We start from the raw sequence: 24,438 nt of genomic DNA, 5'->3' as shown, positions 1-24,438 counted from the left end.
AACACATTGGTAATCGATTACCAAATCATTGTAATCGATTACACCATTTTGAAATCAATTGGAACGTTGTAAATTCAGTTGAAAGCTTTTTGAAAACAATCTTTGCTACTGGTAATCGATTACAATAAACTGGTAATCTATTACCAGAGAGTAAAAACTCTTTGGTAAAAGGTTTTGTGAAAAATTCATGTGCTACTCAATGTTTTGAAAAACTTTTTAGTACTTATCTTGATTGAGTCTTTTCTTGATTCTCGAATCTTCAACTTGATTATTCTTGATTCTTGATTCTTGATTCTTGATTCTTGAAACTTAAATCTTGAAACTTGATTCTTGAATCTAGAAATCAAATTTCCTCTTGATTCTTGAAGTGTTCTTGATTCAATCTTGAACTCATTCTCTTGAGCTTTTTGTCATCATCTTTGTTATCATCAAAACTCCTTGAATCAATCTTGCTTCTACAATCTCCCTCTTTTTGATGATGACAACTCTGAAATCAAGAAACACATACACTTACTTTTTCCTAGTCGATCACTCACTTAATTTTCCATTCTCCCCCTTTGTTTTTGAGTTTATGCTTCACTTGAAATTAAGTTAATTACTTATGTGAGTTCTTGATTTAATCCCTATTTCTCTCCCCATTTGGCATCAACAAAAAGCCAAAGTGCGTAACAAGTATGAAACATTCATATACTATCAATCATTCACAAGACATTCATTGAAGAATATAAACCAATCATGAAGCAAGAAACATGGATAGATCAAATATATAAAAACCACATAGTCATATAACATAATTCATAATTGTTCAATCATACCATGCAAATAAAGAAATATTAAATTGTTCAAATGTCATAATAATATAGATCATTTAGACAAGTCATTAGTATCTAGCAGTCCTAATTCTCTTCTAATAGTGTAAAAGGAATCTTTGTTTAGTGGTTTTGTGAAGATGTCTGCAAGTTGATTTTTAGTATCTACAAATTCTAAAACAACATCTCCTTTTGGAATATGATCTCTAATAAAATGATGCCTAATTTCTATATGCTTGGTTCTAGAGTGGAAAACTGGATTTTTAGATATGTTTATGGCACTAGTGTTATCACATTTTATGGGAATGTGATCTAGTACAATTCCATAATCAGATAGTTGTTGTTTCATCCACAGAATTTGTGCACAACAACTACCAACAGAAATATATTCTGCTTCTGCTATGGATAATGCTACACTATTTTGCTTCTTGCTATTCCAAGAAACAAGAGCAAGCCCTATGAATTGACATGTGCCACTAGTGCTTTTCCTATCTGTTTTTGATCCAACAAAATCTGAATCTGAATATCCTACTAAATTGCATAAAGAATTCTTAGGGTACAATAATCCTAAGTTAACTGTTCCTAATAGATATCTTATGATTCTTTTTACTGCCATTAGATGTGAGAACTTTGGATTTGATTGAAATCTTGCACACATGCATACACTAAACATAATATCTGGCCTACCTGCAGATAAGTAAAGTAGAGATCCAATCATACCTCTGTATTGCCTTGCATCAACAGGTTGACCGGCTTCATTTTTGTCAAGATAACAACTGGTGCTCATGGGAGTAGCCAAGTGTTTTGAGTTTTCCATTCCAAATCTCTTGATAAGTTCCTTGCAATACTTTTCTTGATTGACAAAGATCCCATCATTTATTTGTTTGATTTGTAGTCCAATAAAGTAATTTAACTCACCCATCATGGACATCTCAAACTCACTTTGCATATCAATAGAAAACTCCTTGCACAAAGATTCATTAGTGGATCCAAAAATTATATCATCAACATAAATTTGTACCAATAAGATATCATTATCCTTCCTTTTTATGAATAAGGTGGTATCTACCTTCCCTCAAGTGAAATTCTTTTCTAATAGGAATTTACTTAATCTTTCATACCAAGCCCTAGGTGTTTGTTTTAAACCATAAAGTGCTTTCTTTAATCTATAGACATGGTCTAATTTTTGTGAGTCTTCAAACCCAGGAGGTTGTTCTACATATACCTCCTCTTGAATTAGACCATTTAAGAAAGCACTCTTGACATCCATTTGATATAGTTTAAAATTCATAATAGATGCATAAGCTAAAAGCATCCTAATGGCTTCTAATCTGGCTACGGGTGCAAAGGTTTCTTCATAATCTATACCTTCTTCTTGGTTATATCCTTTTGCTACAAGTCTAGCTTTATTTCTAACTACTATACCATTTTCATCCAATTTATTTATAAATACCCATTTAGTTCCTATGATTGGATAGTTTGAAGGTTTCTCTACTAATTCCCACACATCATTTCTCTCAAATTGATTTAATTCTTCTTGCATAACTATTATCCTATGATCATCTCTAATGGCTTCTTTAAAGTTTTTAGGTTCTATTAACGAAACAAAAGCCATATTATTGCATAAAGCTTTAAGAGAATGTCTAGTTGTTACCCCTTTTGAGATATCTCTGATGATGTTGTCAAGAGGATGATTTTTTGAAGTTTTCCATTCTTTGGGAAGATTGTCATTTTCTTGGGTTGTGTCATTTTGATCATCCTTGTTTTCTTCATCTCTCTTCCTTTTTAGATTTCTTTCTTCATTGTGTGTATCTTCCAAAGAATCTGCAAAATCATCAAGAAATTCCTTTCTCGGAGAGGTAATATTAGTTTCATCAAAAGTAACATGTATTGATTCCTCAATTGTCATGGTTATTTTGTTGTATATCCTAAAGGCTTTGCTATATAGGGAATAACCAAGGAAGATGCCCTCATCTGCCTTAGCATCAAATTTACCTAGACTTTCTTTACCATTGTTTAGGACAAAACATTTACATCCAAAAACATGTAAATGAGAAATGTTTGGTTTTCTATTATTAAATTGTTCATATGGGGCTTCTTAAGAATGGGTCTTATTAAAGCTCTATTCATAATATAACATGCGGTGTTTACTGTTTCTGCCCAAAAATATTTTGGAAGTGGTGTGTCATTTAAAAGGGTTCTAGCAATTTCTTCTAAAGATCTATTCTTCCTTTCTACTACTCTGTTTTGTTGGGGTGTCCTAGGTGCAGAAAAGTTGTGTTCTATGCCATGTTCATCACAAAACATTTCAAAATCATTATTTTCAAATTCACCTCCATGATCACTTTCTAATGGAGATTATTTTGAGATTTTTCTTGTTTTGGATAACTTTGGCAAGTCTTCTAAATGCATGAAATGCATCATTTTTATGAGTAAGAAATAATGTCCAAGTATATCTAGAATAATCACCAACAATTACTAAAGCATAGTAACTACCACTAAAACTCATGACCCTAGAGGGTCCAAATACATCCATATGCAATAATTGTAATGGTTGAGTGGTAGAGACAATGTTTTTGGATTTAAAAGATGCTTTTGTTTGTTACCTTTTTGGCATGCATCACATAATTTATCTTTTTCAAACTTTAATTTTGGTAAACCAACAACTAGATCTTTTGAGATTAATCTATTTAGATGATCCATGTTAATATGAGTAATTCTCTTATGCCATAACCAAGGATCATTATCTTTACTTAGAAAACATCTATCATTTTCATATTTTTTTTAAATCAAGCATGTAAACATTATTTCCTCTGAAACCTATATGCTCAATATCTTTGTCATGCTCATGCTTGATAACACATTTTTCAGAATCAAAAGATACTTTATACCCTTTATCACATAATTGACTAACACTAAATAAACTATTCTTTAAACCTTCTACAAGTAACACATTTTCAATGGGGGTAGAGGAATTCGTACCTATTTTACCGACCCCAGTAATTTTGCCTTTATTATTGTCACCATATGTAACGTGTCCACTTTTCTTAGGGGAAATGGTTGTAAATTTGGATACACCTCCTATCATATGCTTGGAACATCCACTGTCGATGTACCACTTCTTTCTTACAGATTCTTCTTTGTTGTCTTCATGAGATTTTTTCATGAGACACAAATTGACTTGGTCTTCATCATAATCTTGAAATGACTTCAGATTTGACCTGTTCCTGAAAATACTTTTGAAAAAAAAGGAATTTAAAGAGGCCATGAATCTTGAAGTGGTTAAACTTTCTACAAGAAACCTGCTCTGATACCACTTATTGGATCAAGTGGCCTCGAAATAATTAAGAAGGGGGGTTGAATTAATTATTACTAGACCTTTACTAATTAAAAATCTACCCTTCTTAGGTTTTTACTATGTTGTTAAGAAAGTAAAGAACATAAATATAAACTTAACCAAAAGCAAAAGCGGTAATTAAAGTGCACAACGGAAAATAAAAAGTGTAGGGAAGAAGAAGACAAACACAAGAGTTTTATACTAGTTCGGCAACAACCCGTGCCTACATCCAGTCCCCAAGTGACCTGCGGTCCTTGAGATTTCTTTTCAACCTTGTAAAGTGTGAATGTATGTAAACATGATTTTGATGATGTCAAAGAAGAATCTAACAAGGCTGCTTCAAATGATAAGCATTTGCTTCAAGAATAATTTAAGATTGCTTCAACAAACAAAGCCTTGTTTCAAGATTCACTAAAGACCAAGCCTTGCCTTAAAACAAAGTGCTTTCAAGACATGCAAGGCTCTGGTAATCGATTACCAGGAAGTGTAATCGATTACCAGAAGACAGGGTTGAGAAATAGCTGTTGAAAAAGGTTTTGAATTTGAATTTTCAACATGTAATCGATTACCATATGTCTGTAATCGATTACCAGCAATGGAACTTTGGAAATTGAAATTCAAAAGTCATAACCCTTCAAATTATAACTGTGTAATCGATTACACAAACATTGTAATCGATTACCAGTGGAAAGTTTTCAGAAAATCTGCCAACAGTCACATCTTTTCATTAGATTTATGAATGGTCATCAAAGGCCTATAAATAGGTGACTTGGGCACGAATTTTACAGAGAGTTTTGATTGATTAAAAATGTTTTATCCTCTCAAAATATTGAGAGAGTTTTGCTTGACAAAAATGTCTTATCCTCTCAAAAGACAATGAGAGAGATTCCAAAAGAACTTCATTGTCAAATGCTCTCTCAAAAGAAATCCTTGGCCAAACACTTGCAAAATCTATAAGGATTCTTACATGATCTTCATTGTAATATTCTTCTCTTGAAGAGAGAATTCTTCTTCCATTCTTCTTATTCAATGAGATTGGCTAAGAGACTATAAGTCTTTTGTTTTAAAGCATCTGAACACAAGGGATGAGTTGTCCATGTGTGGTTCAGACTTTGTAAAGGATTTTACAAAGATAGTGGAAATCTCAAGTGGGTTGCTTGAGTACTGGACGTAGGCACGGGAAGTGGCCGAACCAGTATAAAATTGTGTTTGCATTCTCTCTTCCCTTATCTTATTTATTTTGTTGCAATCAATTGTGTCTTGCATGTTTAAAGAACATTATTAAATTGATTGCTGCTTCTTCTGCATTCTGAGCCTATCTCTTTTAGAAGGGGGTTAAAAGTTTGTTAGTGGAAAATTAATTCACCCCTTCGTAAGTTATTGAGGCCACAAGGTCCAACTTAAATTCCTTTACAAGCAAAGATCCACAAGGGATGTACCCTCCCTTGTTCTCTTTGAACAACCTAGTGGATGTACCCTCCACTAGAACTGATCCATAAGAGATGTACCCTCTCTTATTCTCAGTCACAACAACCCAAGTAGATGTACCCTCTACTTGTACCACAAAGGATGTACCCTCCAATGTGTTAAGACAAAGTTCTCAGGCGGTTAGTCCTTTGAAACTTTGTGAATGGGAAAACAAAAGAATTCTTAGGCGGTTAGTCCTTTGAAATCTTTTGTTTATGGGAAAGGGAAGAATCAAAAGAATTCTTAGACTGTGTCGTTTTGAATTCTTTGACAAGGGAGAAGGGAGACACAAAAGAATTAAAGTGGTTAGTCCTTTGTTCTTTTGGAAAAGGGAGAAGAGAGACACAAAAAGAATTCAGGCGGTTAGTCCTTGGAGAATTCTTTTTGGCAAAGGGAGAATGGAATGAAAAAGATGAATAGCACAAGTTTTGTTTTCAAGGTTTGGAAAAATCAAAAAACTTTAGAAAGCTTTTGGCAAAGGAAGAAGAAGAATAAATTCAAGAAGATGCTTAAAGAGATTCAAAGGTTGTAAAAGATTGTAATGATTGTATTCAATGTGTCGTAAAATGTAAGTTAAGGTCTTGCTTTTATAGACTCTTCATGTCTGATCAAGAAAACCATTAGAAGAGTTATAACCTGTAGAAAAACTTGAAAACCATTGGAAGAGTTACATCTTTTGATTTTTGTTCAAAACTTATCACTGGTAATCGATTACCAAATCATTGTAATCGATTACACAAAGCATTTTTGTGAAAGGATGTGACTCTTCACATTTGAATTTGAATTTCAACGTTCAAACAAACTGGTAATCGATTACCAAATCATTGTAATCGATTACACCATTTTAAAATCAATTGGAATGTTGTAAATTCAGTTGAAAGCTTTTTGAAAACAATTTTTGCTACTGGTAATCAATTACAATAAACTAGTAATCGATTACAATAAACTGGTAATCGATTACCAAAGAGTAAAAACTCTTTGATAAAAGGTTTTGTGAAAAATTCATGTGCTACTCAATGTTTTGAAAAACCTTTTAGTACTTATCTTGATTGAATCTTTTCTTGATTCTTGAATCTTCAACTAGATTATTCTTGATTCATGATTCTTGATTTTTGAAACTTAAATCTTAAAACTTGATTCTTAAATCTTGAAATCCAATTTGAAGTGTTCTTGATTCAATCTTGAACTCATTCTCTTGAGCTTTTTGTCATCATCTTTGTTATCGTCAAAACTCCTTGAATCAATCTTGATTCAACATCATGAAGCTTGCTTCTACAATTCTATGTTCTTGAAAGATCTGCTCACCAAAAAGAGCAAATACATACATAGTGACACTATTGTTGTGGAAGGAAATTTTAGCACAGCGATTCAACGCATCCTTCCACCCAAGCACAAGGATCCCGGAAGTGTCACCATTCCTTGCTCTATCGGTGCAGTTTCTGTTGGTAAGGCTCTCATTGATTTGGGAGCAAGTATTAATTTGACGTTGCTCTCCATGTGTAGAAGGATAGAAGAGCTGGAAATAATGCCAACAAGAATGACGTTGCAGTTAGCAAACCACTCCATTACCAGGCCATATGGAGTGATTGAGGATGTTTTGGTCCGAGTTAAGCACTTCACTTTCCCGGCTGATTTCGTTGTCATGGACATTGAAGAGGATGCTGAGATCCCCTTGATTTTGGGACGTCCTTTCATGTTAACCACAAGCTGTTTGGTGGACATGGGAAAATGGAAGTTAGAAATGGGCATTGAAGATCAAAAGATCAGTTTTGATCTATTTGATGAAGAAAAGCAATTGTTGGACCAGAATGTTTGTTTGCAGGTGAAGGAGTTTGGTGAAGAGGTTCTGAAGGTGGGAACCAAATTTGATCCAGACCCATAGAGTTAGATGCGTCAAGCTAATGATGTTAAACGAGCGCTTACTGGGAGGCAACCCAGTCCTTTCTAATTTTATGTTCATTGCATTTAGTTTGGAAATACTTGTTTGTGATTTTGTTGAATGATTTAATCAGCATGTTTTGCATTGTTAAATAGGGTTGATCAAGCTTCTTTGGAAGTTGTGGATGAAAAATAACTCAAAATTTTTTCAGTCATCCACTCGCTCAACGAACCCTGTGCGCTAAGCGAATGATCCTTCACGCGCTGAGGCACTTCTCACGCTAAGCGCATCAACCCCTATTCTTTGGCCGAAGGGGTCTCGCTAAGCGAGCCCTATGCGCTAAGCCCAAAAACTTCTCTAGAATTTTATCTTTTGGAATTGGGCTAAGCGATTCATCTCATTAAGCGCACAACTGCCTCTCGCTAAGCGCAATTTCCTCTCTGTTGGACCATTAATGTGAATTGGGCCCAGCTGGTCAGCTCGCTAAGCCTAAATCCCTCTCGGGTTTGGAATTGCACTAAGCGAGAGTCTCTCGCTAAGCGAGCTCCACTACTGCATCAAGAAGCATTTTATTTGCTAAGTCGGCCCATGGCCCGCTAAGCGAGAGTTGCAGACCAATCAGAGCTGCATAACTCGCTAACCGCGACCCTTCGCACTAAGCCCGATTTCTTCTCTGGAATGTCATATTTTTGAAATAGGCTGAGTGAGTCTGCCTTCTAAGCGCGCAAGTTTGAATTCTGAAAACTCAAAAGTCATTGAGTGCTCGCTTAGCGAGTGACCCGTGCTAAGCGAGACAATCGAAACTGCCAAAAATAAGGCTTAACTGCCTTAGGCAGTTTTCTTTTGTGCATTTACATACACATTTTCTCTCAGCATCTAGAATCTCTGCTTTGTGCTTCCATTTTGATCTCTGCATCTGTGCTTCCTCGTTGCTTCTACATTCTGCAATCAAAGTAAGTGTTCCCAACTTTACACTTTAATTTTGTTCTAAACTTTAGGATAGATGCCTTACTGTAGCCATTTTAAAGTTTTGATTGTATGCTTTGCAATGCTGTTGTTAGATTAGTTTAGTAAGCAAGCTGTTAGGGGTTTATTTTTGCACACAATGTACATGCTTTTGTGTTGTTTTGATTAGGTTTTAAGGCCTAATAGAGGCCTATGGTAGGGGGCTGAAAAGCCCAAAGTTTTCTGGAAATTTTGATGTGCTCGCTAAGCTCACCTGTGCACTAAGCGAGTTCATCAGTTTCTGTTGATTTTCTGGGTTTTTGGATGAACTCGCTTAGTTGGTCTTGTCCAGCTAAGCGTGTTCATCATTTTTGTACATATGTTGAATGTTCGTATGAACTTGCTAAGCCACTGTACTTGGGCTTAGCGAGTATTTAAATTTCCAGTTTGTGCTTTTGAGTTCGTATGAACTCACTAATCTGGCATGCCACGCTTAGCGAGTTAGCTTGTGTAGGTCAAACTCTTAGAGTCTTTTTATCTTCTGTTGGTGGCTAAGCGAGCTCTCTCGCTAAGCCACTCAGCCATTGTTGGCTAAATAAGTCTGGGCTAAGCGAGTTTGTCTCGCTAAGCCTAAGGCACTTGTGTTTTCCTGAGTTTTTGTTCATGCGCTAAGCCAGCCCTGTTCGCTAAGTGCAATTTCTTCTCTGTTTTATTTATTTTTGGAATTGGGCTTAGCGAGCCTACTCGCTAAGCCAATTATGTTCCAGAGGTCTGTTTGGGCTAAGCACCAGCTGGTGCTAATCCTGTTTAGTGTGTCGCGCTAAGCGTGCCCTACGTGCTAAGTGCAATTATCTCTTTGTTTGAGAATAAGGATTAGTGAGCCCTGCTCATTTAGCCACTGTGGTCTGTCAGGCTAACGAGGGTGTCTCGTTTAGCCAGAGTTATGTTTCTATGTTGACGCGCTAAGCGCGCATCTGTTGTGCTAAGCGCATGAGTTAATTTTAATAAGGCGCGCTAAGCGAGTCAGTCTCGCTAAGCGCCCAATCTGTTTTTCAGTTTTATTTTTCTACTTTCAGTTGAGATAAAAACCTGTCTAACTTGATTCCTATGACCATTTTTAATACAGATGGCCTCTAGGAAGAGGAAAGCCACGGCATCCCGGCCCCAAGAGCCCTATGATACTACCAGATTCACTTTTGAGGGGGCCTGGAATGTTATTCTTAGAACATTCACTCCCGGAACATCCTTCCGGAGAGGAATGTTAATCTCTTTGTCACAGAATATGACGAATTCTGCCGGGAGTTGATCAGGCGAAACTGGCACAAGGTCTTGACCCATTTCATGGACGGGAACATTGATGTAGCCTTGGTCAAGGAGTTTTACTTGAACCTGTATGATCCAGAAGACAAATCACCAAAATAGGTTCGAGTTCGAGGGAGGTTGATTAAGTTCGATGCAGCATCACCGAATGCCTTTCTGGAGACACCACTAGTCATTTATCCAGGGGAGCAGTACCCCTCATATGCCATTTTCTGCAGGACGCGGACAAATCCTTAGGAGCTTGCTTCCAAGCTCTGTATTCCAGGGCGCAAATTTATTTTAAATGCTAAAAGAGCGCCCTGGAAGCTCCTAAGGAAGGATATGACGACGCTGGCCTAGACTTAGAGTGTGTTATCATACTCCAACCTCGCCCCCACTTCTCATACGTCCGATTTGAATATGGACAGGGTGAGGTTAGTCTATGGGCTAGTTATAAAGATGGACATGGACGTGGGCTTCCTCATCTCGCATCAGATTTCTCAGATGGCCTAGTCTAACTACTCGAGGCTTGGCTTTCCAACCCTCATTTCCGTACTCTGCGTGGCCCGAGAAGTAGTCTCAAATTCTCTGACTTTCGAGTCCCTCAGCCCTACCATTAATTTGGCATACATAAAGAAGAATTGCTGGAACCTGTATGATCCCACAATCGCATTTCTAGGGACCCGCAAGGCACGGGCGAGGGGATCTGAGGGTTCATCTTCAGCTGCTCCTCCTGCTCCTGCTCCTTCTACCACACCAGCTCCCTCTTTATCTTCTTCAGTTCAGACTGGCACCTCTACTCCACCATCCTCAATTCCAGCACAGTGTCAATGCTCCGAGGTCACAGTGCCTATGTTGCAGAGCATCCACCGTGGCTTATGCCTGGTGATGCAGAGTATTCACGCCTCGGATCAACATCGACCTATCATCAGTATGGAGGATTTCATGGCACAGGTGGCCTGGCCAGGAGTCCAACCTTCTCCTTTGGGGGGAGGTGAGGCTTCCGCAGCCCAAGAGCCTCAGCCAGAGCCAAAGGTCGCCCGCAAGGCCACTCTAGAGGCTACTGCACGAACCTCACCAATCACTTCACCAGTTTTGGAGGTCTCTGGGGAGGAGGATGGCGCTGCTAATGCGGATTATGCAGCTGATATGACTACAGCGCAGAGCACCTGGGATGCTTGGCCTGTTACAGATCAGGAGACACCCCAGCCAGCCCATGATGCTCCCTTCTCACCTCATGGCGAGCCTGCACCAGCCTAGGATGAGCAGACACCAGCTCAGGATGATTATTGACAGGATTTTCATTTATTTCCTACTTTAGATACATTTTATTTTCAGTTTATGTTTTTAGTATAGTTTTTAGTTAGTAAATTTTGAAAGCTTGTTGAACAGTTTGCAGTTTGATTGATATTGCAGTGGTTGTTTGGTTTGATTTGAAAATGTGTTTGTTGAATGAATTGGATTAATCAATGGCATGAATTGAGTGAATTGTAATGCATAAATCATATGCTTTGAATAAGTATTCAGTAATTAGAAGAGAAAGAACATGGATTAGGTGCTTGGTTGAAAATGTTAGTTGGTTTGATAGATTGATTGTGAAGGTAATCACTAGCCACAACCCGGTGAGTGTGTGATCTTTAAATGTGAGAGAACAACTTGAGTACCGATTTTTGCATGAATCTCTTATTACTAAATGAATGCATGAGTTTGAAGATGATGAAGGCCATGATTTTAGAAGCAAAGCTTCATGGTGAATCAAAGGTGATTCAAAGGTGTTTTGATGATAACAAAAGATGATGACAAAGGTGATGACAAAAAGCTCAAAGAACAACTCAAGTGATCTAGTTAGAATCAAGAACAATTCAAGAGTTCAAGATAAAATCAAGAAGAATTCAAGACTTCAAGAGGAAAGTTAAGAGTCAAGAATCAAGATTCAAGGTTCAAGATCTCAAGAATCAAGATCAAGATTCAAGACTCAAGATTCAAGAATCAAGAGAAGGCTTAATCAAGATAAGTATGAAAAGTTTTTTTTTCTCAAAAATTGAGTAGCACATGATTTTTCTCAAAACATGTTTACCAAAGAGTTTTTACTCTCTGGTAATCGATTACCAGATTGCTGTAATCGATTACCAGTAGCAAAATTGTTTTGAAAAAGTTTTCAAGTTGAATTTACAACGTTCCAATTAATTTCAAAAAGCTGTAATCGATTACAATGTTTTGGTAATCGATTACCAGTGCATTTGAACGTTGAAATTCAAATTCAAATGTGAAGAGTCACATCTTTTCACATAAAAGCTTTGTGTAATCGATTACACTGATTTGGTAATCGATTACCAGTTATTGTTTCTGAATAAAATCAAAAGATGTAACTCTTCAAATAGTTTTTGACTTTTTCAAATTGGTTTTTAAGTTTTTCTAAAAGTTATAACTCTTCTAAATGGTCCTCTTGGCCAGACATGAAGAGCCTATAAAAGCAAGGCTTTGATTTGCTTTTCAATACACTTATTCAATCAATCTTTTACAAGCCCTGAATCTCTTTGAACTTCTTCTTCTTCTTTGTGCCAAAAGCTTTCCAAAAGTTTTCTGGTTTTCTATCCTTGAAAACTTGTGTTATTCATCTTTTCTTTCTCTTCTCCCTTTGCCAAAAAGAATTCGCCAAGGACTAACCGCCTGAATTCTTTTTGTGTCTCTCTTCTCCCTTTTCCAAAAGAATAAAGGACTAACCGCTTGAATTCTTTTGTGTCTCCCTTCTCCCTTGTCAAAGAATTCAATAAGACACAGTCTGAGAATTCTTTTGATTCTTCCCATTCCCTTATACAAAAGTGTTCAAAGGACTAACCGCCTGAGAATTCTTTTGTATCCCCATTCACAAAGTATCAAAGGTTTAACTGCCTAAGATCTTTGTCTTAACACATTGGAGGGTACATCCTTTGTGGTACAAGTAAAGGGTACATCTACTTGGGTTTGACTGAGAACAAGAGAAGGTACATCTCTTGTGGATCATTTCTAGTGGAGGGTACATCCACTAGGGTTTCAAAGAGAACAAGGGAGGGTACATCCCTTGTGGATCTTTGCTTGTAAAAGGATTTTTACAAGGTTGAAAGAAATCTCAAGGACCGTAGGTCGCTTGGGGACTGGATGTAGGGACGGGTTGTTGCCGAACCAGTATAAAAACTCTTGTGTGTTTGTCTCCTTCTTCCCTACTCTTTTAATTTCCGCTGTGCATTTAATTTCCGCCTTTACTTTCTGTTAAGTTTCTCTTCTACCCCTTATTCTCTTAACAACTTAGTAAAAGTCTTAGAAGAGTAAATTTTTAATTAGTAAAGGTTTAGGAATAATTAATTCAACCCCCCCTTCTTAATTATTCTGAGGCCACTTGATCCAACAATGATTGACTGAAATAGCTACTTAGCCAAAAAGCTTACCTTATGCATGAATGAATTATCCCTTGCACCCATGTTGAGCTGAAAATTTGATTGATTGACTGAGCCTATAAATTGTAATCTCCATCTACCTTGTCTTAGGTTGTAGGAAAGCATCATAGTTCAAGGCAAATTTGTCCCAAATTTGGGGGAGTTTATTGGGTAACAACAATTGTGGTAAGAAGATGATAGCACACACAGCAAAATCAATAAGCAGCAAGTAAAAGCTGCTAAAATAAAAAAAAAAAAACAAAAAAGAAGAAGAAAGAAATTTCAAAAATAAAAGCTAAGTGTGTGTTGTTGTCAAAGCTAAGTGAAGCTAAATGCTGAAAGGCAAGTAATAGAAGCTAGAATAAAAGAGAAAAGGTTTATCTAAGAATGAATGCTCTCTTAAAACTTAAGATTTTTGCATCCTAGAAAAACCATACTTTTTTCGCATCCCAGCCTCATTACAAGCCAAGAAAAGTCCTTCGGGTTCAATTTGTGTGTTTGTGATTGTATGGCATGAGATGAATTGCAAAGATTGAGACTTGTGTTGGTTGTTGATTGATAAATAGCCTAAACACTTGTGCTTGAGAGAAACAGTGACCGTGAGGATTTGGCTTGATGAATCTTCCTTGATATTTGTCTTGCTTGCTTGCTAGCTTATTTCACTTGTGTGCCTAATTATCATGTTCATATTTTTGAAAAGATGTATATCTTGTGAAAAGCTATTGATTGAAGCATTGTATGCCACTAGTGTCATGTTATTGAATGCTTGGAAACAAACACTATTTTGAATAACCACTGTGATTTTGTCACTTAAGGACAAGTGAACTGTTCTTTCTTTGCTTGAGGACAAGCAAAACTGAAAATTTGGGGGAGTTTGTTAGTCGTCATTTACGACTAACTTTTGTATAGAAAAGTTTTATAAAATGTTTATCTTTTCCCCAGTTTATGGTTCTTTTTGTAGGTTTGTACATATTTTTAGGTTTAGTTTAATTTTGTTTAGTAGAAATGCCCAACATTGTGAATTTAATGTGTTTCAACTTCAATTTCAGGTAAAAAAGATGAAATTTGTGAAGGCTTGCAGCTGGTGTCTCGCTAAGCGAGGCTTGTGCTGTTAGCGAGAATCATGCGCTAAACGAGGCACTCAACCCGTTTAGCAAGAAGGGAGAATCTGGAGGAGAATCTAAGAAGCATCTGCGCGCTCAGCGCGTCATCAGCTCGCTCAGCGAGGCGTTTGTCTCTTCCTGCGCTAAGTGCGCCCAGCTTGCTCAGCGGATTTTCACTAACTCGCGCTAAGTGCGAAAATGGCGCTAAGTGATCCTTCGAGGACAGAAAGCCCTTTTTAGGCTAAAGTTGGAAAAATCAAGAGAGAGGAGAATAGAGCGTGGATTGGAATGTAGAGAGCAGAACAGAGGCGCAAAACAGAGCAAGGAAGCCAAAAACCTTAGCTTTCAAGAGGATCTTAGGTTTAGAAGTAAATTCTAGGTTCCTAGAGGTGGAGGAGACATCCCCACCACTGTATAATCTGTTATTTTCTTCTTAAACCCTCATCTTGTAGCTGAAAGGTGCTGCCTTGTGATGGAAGTTTAAGTATCTTTGTTGGGAAATTTTGCTGAAACTTGATGTAAATTCTTAACTATCTATTTAAAGTTTTTTATGTGTTCATTGCTTCTATCTACACTTAATTATTGCATGCTTTTGGTCTGATCACCCATTTGTGTGTAAAGTTAGGATTTTTATCATTGGAAAATGTATTAATCCTTAGAACTGGATAGAGCAGGGCTAGATAACTGCATTGCTAGACATAAAGTGCAGGGTTTTAGTTTTTGTTATGCTGTGATTGTAATGTTGTTTGGTTAGGCTAAGTTCGATGAGACATCCGAGAACAAGGTTTAATTAGAATTAGTCCATTCACGCGAGGAATCGGTGTTTGGTATTTTAGTCCTCAGCATAAAACACAGAAATAACATTAAATAGAGAAAAATCTTTTAATTACATCAAGCATTCAGTAGAAGGACCCAACGTTTTAATCATCTGCTTTCTCTCCCGTTTTGATAAGCGTATTTATAGTTATTTTATATTTACAACATATACATCTTGATTTCATTCTATTTGCATGGCTTTATATCAATGTCTGCTTGCTAAATGAAACTTCACCGAATGAAACAAGTTCCCTGAGTTTGATACTTGGTTTCTTACTATTTTATTATTACTTTAACGACTCGATACATTTTCCGATAAAGTTCGAGACTATCCTGGAGTTCGAACATTCATCAAATAGTAAAAAAGTGTCTTTAGTGCGAATTATGGTTGTGAATTCACGAAATGATGGGCTGAGGCCATTAAGGGCAATAATGACAAGATCAAGGTCATCGATGGGATGACCAATAAGAGAAAGTTTATTCGCTATGAGTAAGATTGAATGAAGATAACTGTTGATGCTAGAGGTGTCTTTGGTGACAAATGAAAGACACTTTTTCAAAGACATAATATGATTGTGAGATTTGTTTGTGTAGTGTTTGTTTAACCTCATCCATGCAATAGTTGAAGAAGTGACAGAGGTCATTACAATTTGATCACCAGGATCACAAGAACTAAGAAGGGCGAGGAACACATAGTGATCCTAGCATTACCAATGAGTTTAGGAAAAATTGACAGTAGTTGGATCTCTTTCACCAATGGTTGAGGAGAATAGGGAGTGTCGCCAGTGATGTATCCATAGAGATCTTGGGCTTGAAAAAGGTGAGTGATTTGAGTGTGCCAAGTGTGGTGATTGGTGGATCTGAGTTTAATGAGAAGGGTGGATGTAATGGGTATTTCCACAAGTGAGGAAGTGATGCAATCCTACCCCCCCCAAGGGCATTGGATAGAAGACTCCAAGAAGATTGGGCCAAAGATGCAAGAGAAGGCCATAGGGTTCTCATGAGCCTTAGGGTAGATTTCGGGCCCATGTGCTAAGTATGAGCCCACTTATCTTTGTACATATTAGATTAAGGTTTCATTAATTTTGGGTCTTGTATTTAGGGCTCCATAATGTAGATAGGGTACCCTAGAAATATAGGATTTTTCAGCCCTTGTATTTTAGGGCACCTAGACTAGTTTTTGTATTAGGGATAGTTTTGTAATTTCACATGCACTAAGTGAATATTTGATGTGTGTGTTGGGAAATAAAATTTAGTTGAACTGGTAGAAGCCCAATCCAATTAAATTTTAGAGGGGGAGGTGAGCACTTGCTTACTACACCCCATTGCCACATCATATAGTCACACTTTGTGTATGTCTTTCATGCTTTACATGTCTCATGACACCTAAGCACACTTAGTGGAGAATCTTGGAATTGATCTTGGATTAGTGGGCTGAACCATAACTAAAATTCACTAATCATAATTAGTGAAATTTTGGCTCCAAAGTTTGTCTCCACAAATTCAATTTCAAATTCAAGTGAAATTTGAATTGAAATTCAAATTTCCCTCCAATTTTGTATGACACTTAAGCTATAAATAGAGATCATGTGTGTGCATTTTTTCAACTTTGATCATTTGAAAATTAAACTTCAGATTTCAGAACTCTCTTAGAGCACAAAATTTTGTGCTCTTCTCTTCCTCTCCCTTCATTCATCTCCTTCTTCCTCCAAGCTCTTATCCATGGCCTCCTATGGTGGTGAGCTTCTTCTAGACTCATCTTCTCCTTGAAGTGGCGTCTCCTCTCTCTCTTCCTTCTCCATTTCGTTGTCATTCATCATCCAAGAAGCAAAGGAATCCATTGATGAAGAAGATCCTAGGCCTACGAGCTCCAATAGAGCTTACATCAAGAAGCCATGGATAGGATCAAAAAAGGACTGTGAGTTATAGACTAATCTGATACCATATGGAGAAAGGATAAATCAAGGGTTTTATTTAATATTAATTGTGAGTATACAATAGATATATATATAGAGTACATGGAATAATAAATTCTGAATTATGTATAATTTGAATTTAATGTACAATAAGTTAATAGATAAACTTGAATTTGAATTTAGGCATCACGAGGGTTGAGACCTAGTGCTAGTTGAATCTAAGCCTTTTTTATGTCAGCCTCGTAAAAAATTGAGTTAATTATGTTTTAAGTTCCTATTTTTTTCAATTTTTATACTTAACTCAAGCTTTATACCAAGTTTGTTATACATCTAGTATTCTTTGTCTTGTCAAGTCTCTAACATAAATCAGAAGAGGATTTGTTGATTTGATTGTAGAATGACTAACACTTTATGATCTTACAAACGGATAAACAAATTCAGTACTTAGTCTTTTCTCTTAGGATGAACATAATGTTTTGAGAGCTTTACTAAACTTTACAAAAATATACACAGAGAGCTTTTTACAAAAATAATGAAAATAATGAGTGCTTCAAATCATATATAATGTCTTCAAAGCTTCTGGTATTTATAGACCTCCTTCAATTAAGTATGTGTTGTCTCTAGACGGATATATTTTCTCTCTTTAAGCTTGTGTATAAAGAAAATGGTCATTGCAACATTAAATGTGTGCATTAATGCATGTACTTCTTCATGCTGAGAAACCATTCTTCATAACTAGCGTATTGAACATTTCAATAAGAAATCACTTCCTTTTGTGTTAGAGCAGGTCTATGCAACATAGTTCTTTTTTTTTATAGCAATTGAGAAATTTTAGAGCTTAGCTTCATCTATTTTTCATGGGATTCTACAAATCCTAGGAGAATGTCTCTACAAAATAGATCTTAGACACACAGTATTAAATGAAGTTTTAAATGTCAACTTTAATGTTGTATCGGATCATGATTTTATCTTGCTATCGTCTGAAACATCAGATGTAGACTTCGCAGAACATGTCCTGCTAGCACCTAAGATACAACTTTTAACTTTTGTATTCATTTACATTTAATTAAAATAATTAAGAAACATAACACTTTGACAAGTAAACAAGACAAGGTCAAGCTCAAGTGATGTACTTTTAACCAACGCCTAACTCAAGCCAAGCCAATTATAGTCTAATCTAACTTATTTCCATCCCCGGTTCCTGCTATTAATTTTGATTGCTAGACAATGATTTGACATTCACATGACTTATACCACATGGAATGTTAGTCTAAGGTGGCATCCACCTGATAAAATATTTTTTTTTCTTAAATAAATGGTGACTTGACAATTGACACTAAAGATATCTTAAGAAAATGGATCCTTACTTTTTCAATGTGTATGTTTCTTAGTTCTAAAAAAGGTTTGAGCAGTGTTAGTCCTGAAAAAATCTTCCTTTGTTTTTTATACTACAAGAAAAACGCAAATTAATTATCATTAACATAGTTGACGCAAGTTTATATAAAACATTTAAAGTGAAGTTATATATGAAAATCAATCTGTTATTTTATTTGAAAATACTACTTTAAAATTAACTAAATATCTATGAATTAATTCAAATTTTCTATAAGATATATTTTACTAACTAAAAAAAATTATACTTTTTTTAAATAGATAATAATTTATTTCTTAATATATATCCTTAGTTATTAATTAAAATAAAAAATTATTGATTATGCTTTATTTAACTACATATTTATAAAATTAGTACTTTCAATTATTATTTTTTATAAAATATATTGGATAGTAACCAATTTTAAAAATTAAATAAAGTATAGAATCAGTATTAATATGATATTCAATGTTAATAATATATATATATATATATATATATATTAATAAAATAAAATAGAAAACATAAAACATATTTTCATTTGAAAACTAATTATTCATAAGAATTTTTTTATAGTAACCAATTTTAAAATTTTAATAAATTTGAGAATAAGTATCAATATGATATATAATATATATTTATATATCTATAAAATATTTAGGATTTTAATAAAATAAAATAAAAATATAAAATTTATTTGAAAACTAATTATTTGTAAGAAAAAAGTAATAGTATATTTTTATTAACATCTATAAAAATATTAAAAATTTTGAAAAAATATTATTTAATTTTATCCTTAGTTCTAATTTAAAAGAAAGTTGTATCATAAAAATATTACTAAAATATTAGAATTTTAAAAATTTATATTTAATTTTTAAAATTATATATATAATTAACATTAATTAGAAGCATTAAATTCAGTTGAATCCAACGGTTATTATAAAATTGAATGATCAATCTAGTGGTTAGAAAAACTTCAAGTAAAATTTACTTATGTAGATATAATAATTAATTAAGTTTAACATCTCAGTTAGCTATACGAATAAAAACACAAACAAACAAAAAATTGTTAGACTAAAACTGGTCAAACTTTTTTTGAAGATTAAAGATTTAAATTGTGATAAAATGAGGTACTTTATTTTATGGACTAAAAATATGGTACTTTATTTTCTTGTAAGGAAGTTTCCGTAAAGATTATAAAAATAAAAAGAGTTTGTACAATTTCACAAAAGAATAGCAACGTGCTGTGTGACAAGGACCTATATTGACTATTAGGGATTAAGGGTCCTTCATCTGTGTCTTCTGGGATATCATTTATATTTTTATCTATAACTAGTACCTTACAGTATTCCAAGATTTCATGCATATCTCATATGAAACTATGAAAGTGCTAACTGATGTAATTATGCATTGTTATTTTATGACGGTATATTTTGAACTTCACGTCATCTGGCGTAACAGCCACAGTGCTGCAAACTATATATATACTATGTTTATGAAGTAATAAGGGTCACCTTTTCCAATTTAGTGATTTAATTTAAAACTGGGAGCAAGTTTGGACAATATGTTCATTACTTGATCCATATCAATAAAATTTAAAATATTCATATAAAAAAAAAACAAGTGAATCAAATCAAAGTATGGAACTTATGCTAAAGTTCCCTTTAATAAAGTTGCCAGTAGTGGCCTTAAACGTGAGCTAAAAAAAAGCATTAGCCTTAAACGAAGCATATAAACAAAGTTACGCATTTTGTACTATATTAATTATATTATAAATATTAATGCCATAAAAATATATTATAATTTTAGTTACTGATTATTTATTTTATGGATTAAATGTTTTTTTAATTCTTAAAATATGTCTGTTTTTGTTAAAAATTATTTTTTAGTTCTTATATTTAACATAATAATGTAATATATGTTAGTTTTTTGTAAGATATTAAAAATACATATTATCATAATATATAAATATTAAAAAATATTTTAACAAAAATTAAATAAATATATAGTATTTTAGTTTGTGCATTACATATAATTAATGCTTATTTCTATATAGTTAAAAAAAGTTACAATAAATAGTTATTTAACTATTTACAACGGAAATGTTTAAAATGCAACTCAAATTAAAATAAAAAAATTAAGAATTTATAATCTGTAATTAAAACAAAATAAAATAAATAAAAACATCATTCTTTTAATTAAGTTTGATATTATGATTTGTGATATAATAACGAATTCATCTACCACTCCAGCATCTTTCTAGCTAATATATTGTATTGGGAGAGCAGACAACAACAATATTTATTTAGTTATTTGGTGAAATAAAACATTGCGTGTCATCCTTATCCATCTCAAAGGGAAGAATCTCATTAGTGGAGGGGTTTGTATTTTATTCTTACTTGTCCCCGGGAGTACAAAGGTTCAAAAACGGTCTTTGATACATAATCCGATTAGTCATATCCACAATTTTTTTCCAACATGGTATCCACCGGTCTTATCCAAATGTTTCTTTCAACAATTTTCGTCATCTAATGAGATGGAGTGAAAAGGAATAAAACAAATAAAAAAATATTTAAATTAAAGTAAAATAAAATAAGTGTGAGACTCATTAAATAATAAAAGAAATTCTTTGAATTCTTTCTCCTTCTTGACAACCAAACATATCCTTATAGTTTACAAATACAAGTAGTATCCCAATCTTTTGTCATGTAAGTGAATGTTTTAGAGACAAAAATTTTCTTATGGGAAGAAGTATAACGTTGTATTTTCTTATTTGTATGATTAAATATTTAATTAAAAATAACAGATAAAACTGAATTTTATTTATTTTATTTACTAGTTAATTGATGATAATTAGTAAATTAAGTTTGCTTATGTGCTTTGGATGAGGTTACGCCACTACTAGAAAAAAAGCATTTTACGACAGTGGTTTTACGTCGGTTATATAAAGACCGATGTAATAAGGAAAGTGGTGGCAATTTTGTAAATAATTGTAACTTTTTAAAAGCGGTTTCCTCACAAACGACTTTAAATATGCTTTACTACATCATTTTTTCAAAACCGCCTTTGAAAACATTGTGTTTCCACTTTTTGTTGCTGACGCGGCACATTTTAATTGGGCGAAAGCTTGGACAACCCTAGATCAATAAAAAAAATTGTGAGAATGACATTGCTTTTGGGGCTCAGGAAGATCTGCTCCCTCTTCCTCGCCACCCTCACCTCCCCGGAGGGAACCCCCATCCTCCCCTTCTACCGCTCCATCACCGCCGCCTCCTACTCTGTCTTCGTCGAATCCAAGCTCCGCCCCCTCCCCGTCGTCTCCTCCCTCCCCCCTCCGCCGCGCCTCTCCTACCTCGTCTCCGGCTCAAAGGGCGACGGCGCCGCCGTCACCCGCGTCCTCTTGGCCCTCTACCACCCCAACAACCGCTACGTGGTCCACCTGGACCTCGAATCCTCGCCGGAGGAACGCTCCGATCTGGTGAGGTTCGTGGAGGGCCACGCGCTGTTCAAGCGGTTCGGGAATGTGAGGGTTATAAAGAAGGCGAATCTCGTCACGTACAGGGGACCCACCATGGTCGCAAACATGCTTCACGCCGCCGCGATTCTGTTGAGGGAGCTTGGGGATTGGGACTGGTTCATCAATCTCAGCGCCTCCGATTACCCACTTGTCACACAAGATGGTACGAGGTTGTTTCAGCTTAATCAGTTGTCTCATTCTCGAATTCGAGTCCTGAGTATGTAACTGGTTAACAGTTGTCTCTATAATTTTGTTTGCTTATGTCTTTTTCTCTCTTGTTTTTTGATGGTTAGATCTGCTGCATACGTTTTCGTACCTGCCGCGGGATCTGAATTTCAGTGATCATACGAGTGACATTGGATGGAAAGAGTGAGTTTTTTTTTTTATGATGGTGTTGTTTTGATTTTGATTTTGATTTTGTGTGTGGGTTTTGTTTTGGTGATTTATGTGATTGGGTTTTTGTGATGATTAGTCATCAGCGTGCGAGGCCGATCATCGTTGATCCGGGTTTGTATATGAATAAGAAGCAAGATGTGTTTTGGATTACGCAGAGGAGGAGTAGGCCAACGACTTTCAAGCTTTTCACAGGTGAAGATCCTTTTCTTGTCTGTTAATATTGATTTTGGCTTCCTTTCTTTTTAGGGGAAGGAAATAAAGTTTGTTTCCCGTGTTTACTTTTGGTTTTATGTGGTTCAGTGGGAAGGTATTCTATTTTTGTGTAGAGGTTTTTGTTAATTTTGGCAAGGTATGAATCCTGGCTTGCGCAGGGCTTTCTTTATTAAAAGGAAGCTTTATGTGAAGAAATTGTAAGACAATTAAGGTTTTGAAGAGATTGTATGCACCATGACTAGTTCTGGGCGTTTCGTGATTTCTCTAATTGTTAGTTTCAATTGTAATGTTTTTTTTATTCTTAATGCATGACTTAGCTGGAAATGTACTTTATCGGGACACTAGGGGTAAAACCTGTGTGAGGTAATGGTAAAAGTGAACCTAATAATTACACTAATTTTCTTAAAGAGGCAAATGACCGCTTTGCTCTGTTTGGAATCTGTTCTTGGAACTGGACAAATTTGGTGATGTAGCATCTGATTTTGCATTGGGTGACTTTGCATAGGACACCTAGAAAGGTGTGAATATTTCTGGTACTTAAATTTTTCATCTTGGAGGCTTGGACAAGGCTCCTCAAAGGTGAGCTTGTCTCTAAAGCAAGCAAGGGTGTATGCACACTTTATTTATTTTAAAGTGCATTGTGATCTTTACTTACTAAAATTTAATGGTGTATACACCATATTTTGGGGACAAGCTCACTTTACAGGATTTTGCTTCAACTTTAATAAAAGGAAACAGCTTTTTGGAAGGATACATTAAGTTTTCTGTTAATAGCAAGATGATTTTTTCTGCCAGTTCGATGAGTATAGTGCAACAGCATATTCTTGCTATATGCTGTTATACCACTTATGCTGGCCTTTGGTAGGGCTCATCATGTTTCTATCAAAATAAGGGAGTTAGATGGAGGGTATATCCTGCAGGATTAATGATATTTTGCTTAGCATCAAATATTGAACTGATATTGACACTTTTTTGTTTTGCTGTAACAAATATAACTGTTGTAGTACAACAATACTCCCAATGTCCTTAGGTTGATTGAAATCCTCTAGCGATGTTGAAAAAAATTCATTATTCTACATCGGTTGAGTGGTAAACGATGTTGAAACCCTTAAAATTCTACACCGGTTGACTTATAACCGATGTAGAAACCTTGCAATTCCTACTCATTCTACATCGGTTCAGTAATAAACGATGTAGAAATCCTTCAAATTCTACATCGGTTAACTTATAACCGATGTAGAAACCTTGTCATTATTACCCATTTTACATCGGTTGATTGATAACCGATGTAGAAACCCTATCATTCAACATCGGTTTCGACCTTAGAATCAATGTAGAAAACTTACATTCTACATCGGTTGAGCTACACAACCGATGTAGAAAATTCGCCTTTCAAAGACGGTTCTCTAATCGATGTCGGTATTCAACGACACTGTGTTATCACCACGCGTCGTAACCGATGTAGAAAGGCCATTAAAACCGATGTAAAAGACCTTTTTTTAGTAATGCGCTACATGTTTTGAATGAGCTTGGTTGCTTCTTTTATGTTTTAGGCCTTGGTATTAGGCTTGAGAAATTAAGTGAGAAGAGTGGCGTGTTTAGAAATGAGCTTTGTGAGAGAAAGAGACCAAAAGGGTTCTAATTAAAACTCTTCCCTTGAACCCTTAAAATTTTGAATAACCACTCTAAAAAATATTTATTCTCATATATAGTTTCATTTCTTCCTCCTCAACATACTCTCTCAAGAGAAAGATCCCTTCCATCTTAGCATCCTTGGATAGTTTTCTGAGTGTGATGATAAGTTTTTTTCTTCGCTATTTTCTCTTTTATTCCATATTTTTATCCCTTGTCGAAAATAAGAATTAGTAGTCTGATTTATTAATAATAGTGATTTCTAGGAACATAATATTTGATTTAGAAGAAACAAAATATCATCTGTTTATGTATAATTAATGT

The 24,438-nt window shown here is 35.1% G+C and overlaps 2 protein-coding genes across 2 annotated transcripts; both read left to right on the top strand.

Moving 5' to 3' along the window:
* The first annotated feature begins 6,895 nt into the window (after positions 1 to 6,895).
* On the top strand, positions 6,896 to 7,495 carry LOC102660198 (uncharacterized). Its single transcript, XM_006593012.1, has one exon. The coding sequence runs from the start codon at positions 6,896 to 6,898 to the stop codon at positions 7,493 to 7,495; it is 600 nt and encodes a 199-aa protein (XP_006593075.1).
* Positions 7,496 to 21,504: 14,009 nt separating this feature from the next.
* LOC100808786 (beta-glucuronosyltransferase GlcAT14B) lies at positions 21,505 to 22,557 on the top strand. Its single transcript, XM_003540857.2, has 3 exons — positions 21,505 to 22,036; positions 22,167 to 22,242; positions 22,346 to 22,557. The coding sequence occupies exons 1-3, from the start codon at positions 21,520 to 21,522 to the stop codon at positions 22,485 to 22,487; spliced, it is 735 nt and encodes a 244-aa protein (XP_003540905.1). The 5' UTR covers positions 21,505 to 21,519; the 3' UTR covers positions 22,488 to 22,557.
* The last annotated feature ends 1,881 nt before the right edge of the window (positions 22,558 to 24,438 follow it).

This window comes from Glycine max, chromosome 12 (assembly GCF_000004515.6).
Source record: "Glycine max cultivar Williams 82 chromosome 12, Glycine_max_v4.0, whole genome shotgun sequence".
Lineage (NCBI taxonomy): Eukaryota > Viridiplantae > Streptophyta > Magnoliopsida > Fabales > Fabaceae > Glycine > Glycine max.
The sequence above is the reverse complement of the archived record's forward strand: the minus strand, read 5'-3'. Positions and strand labels throughout refer to the sequence as shown.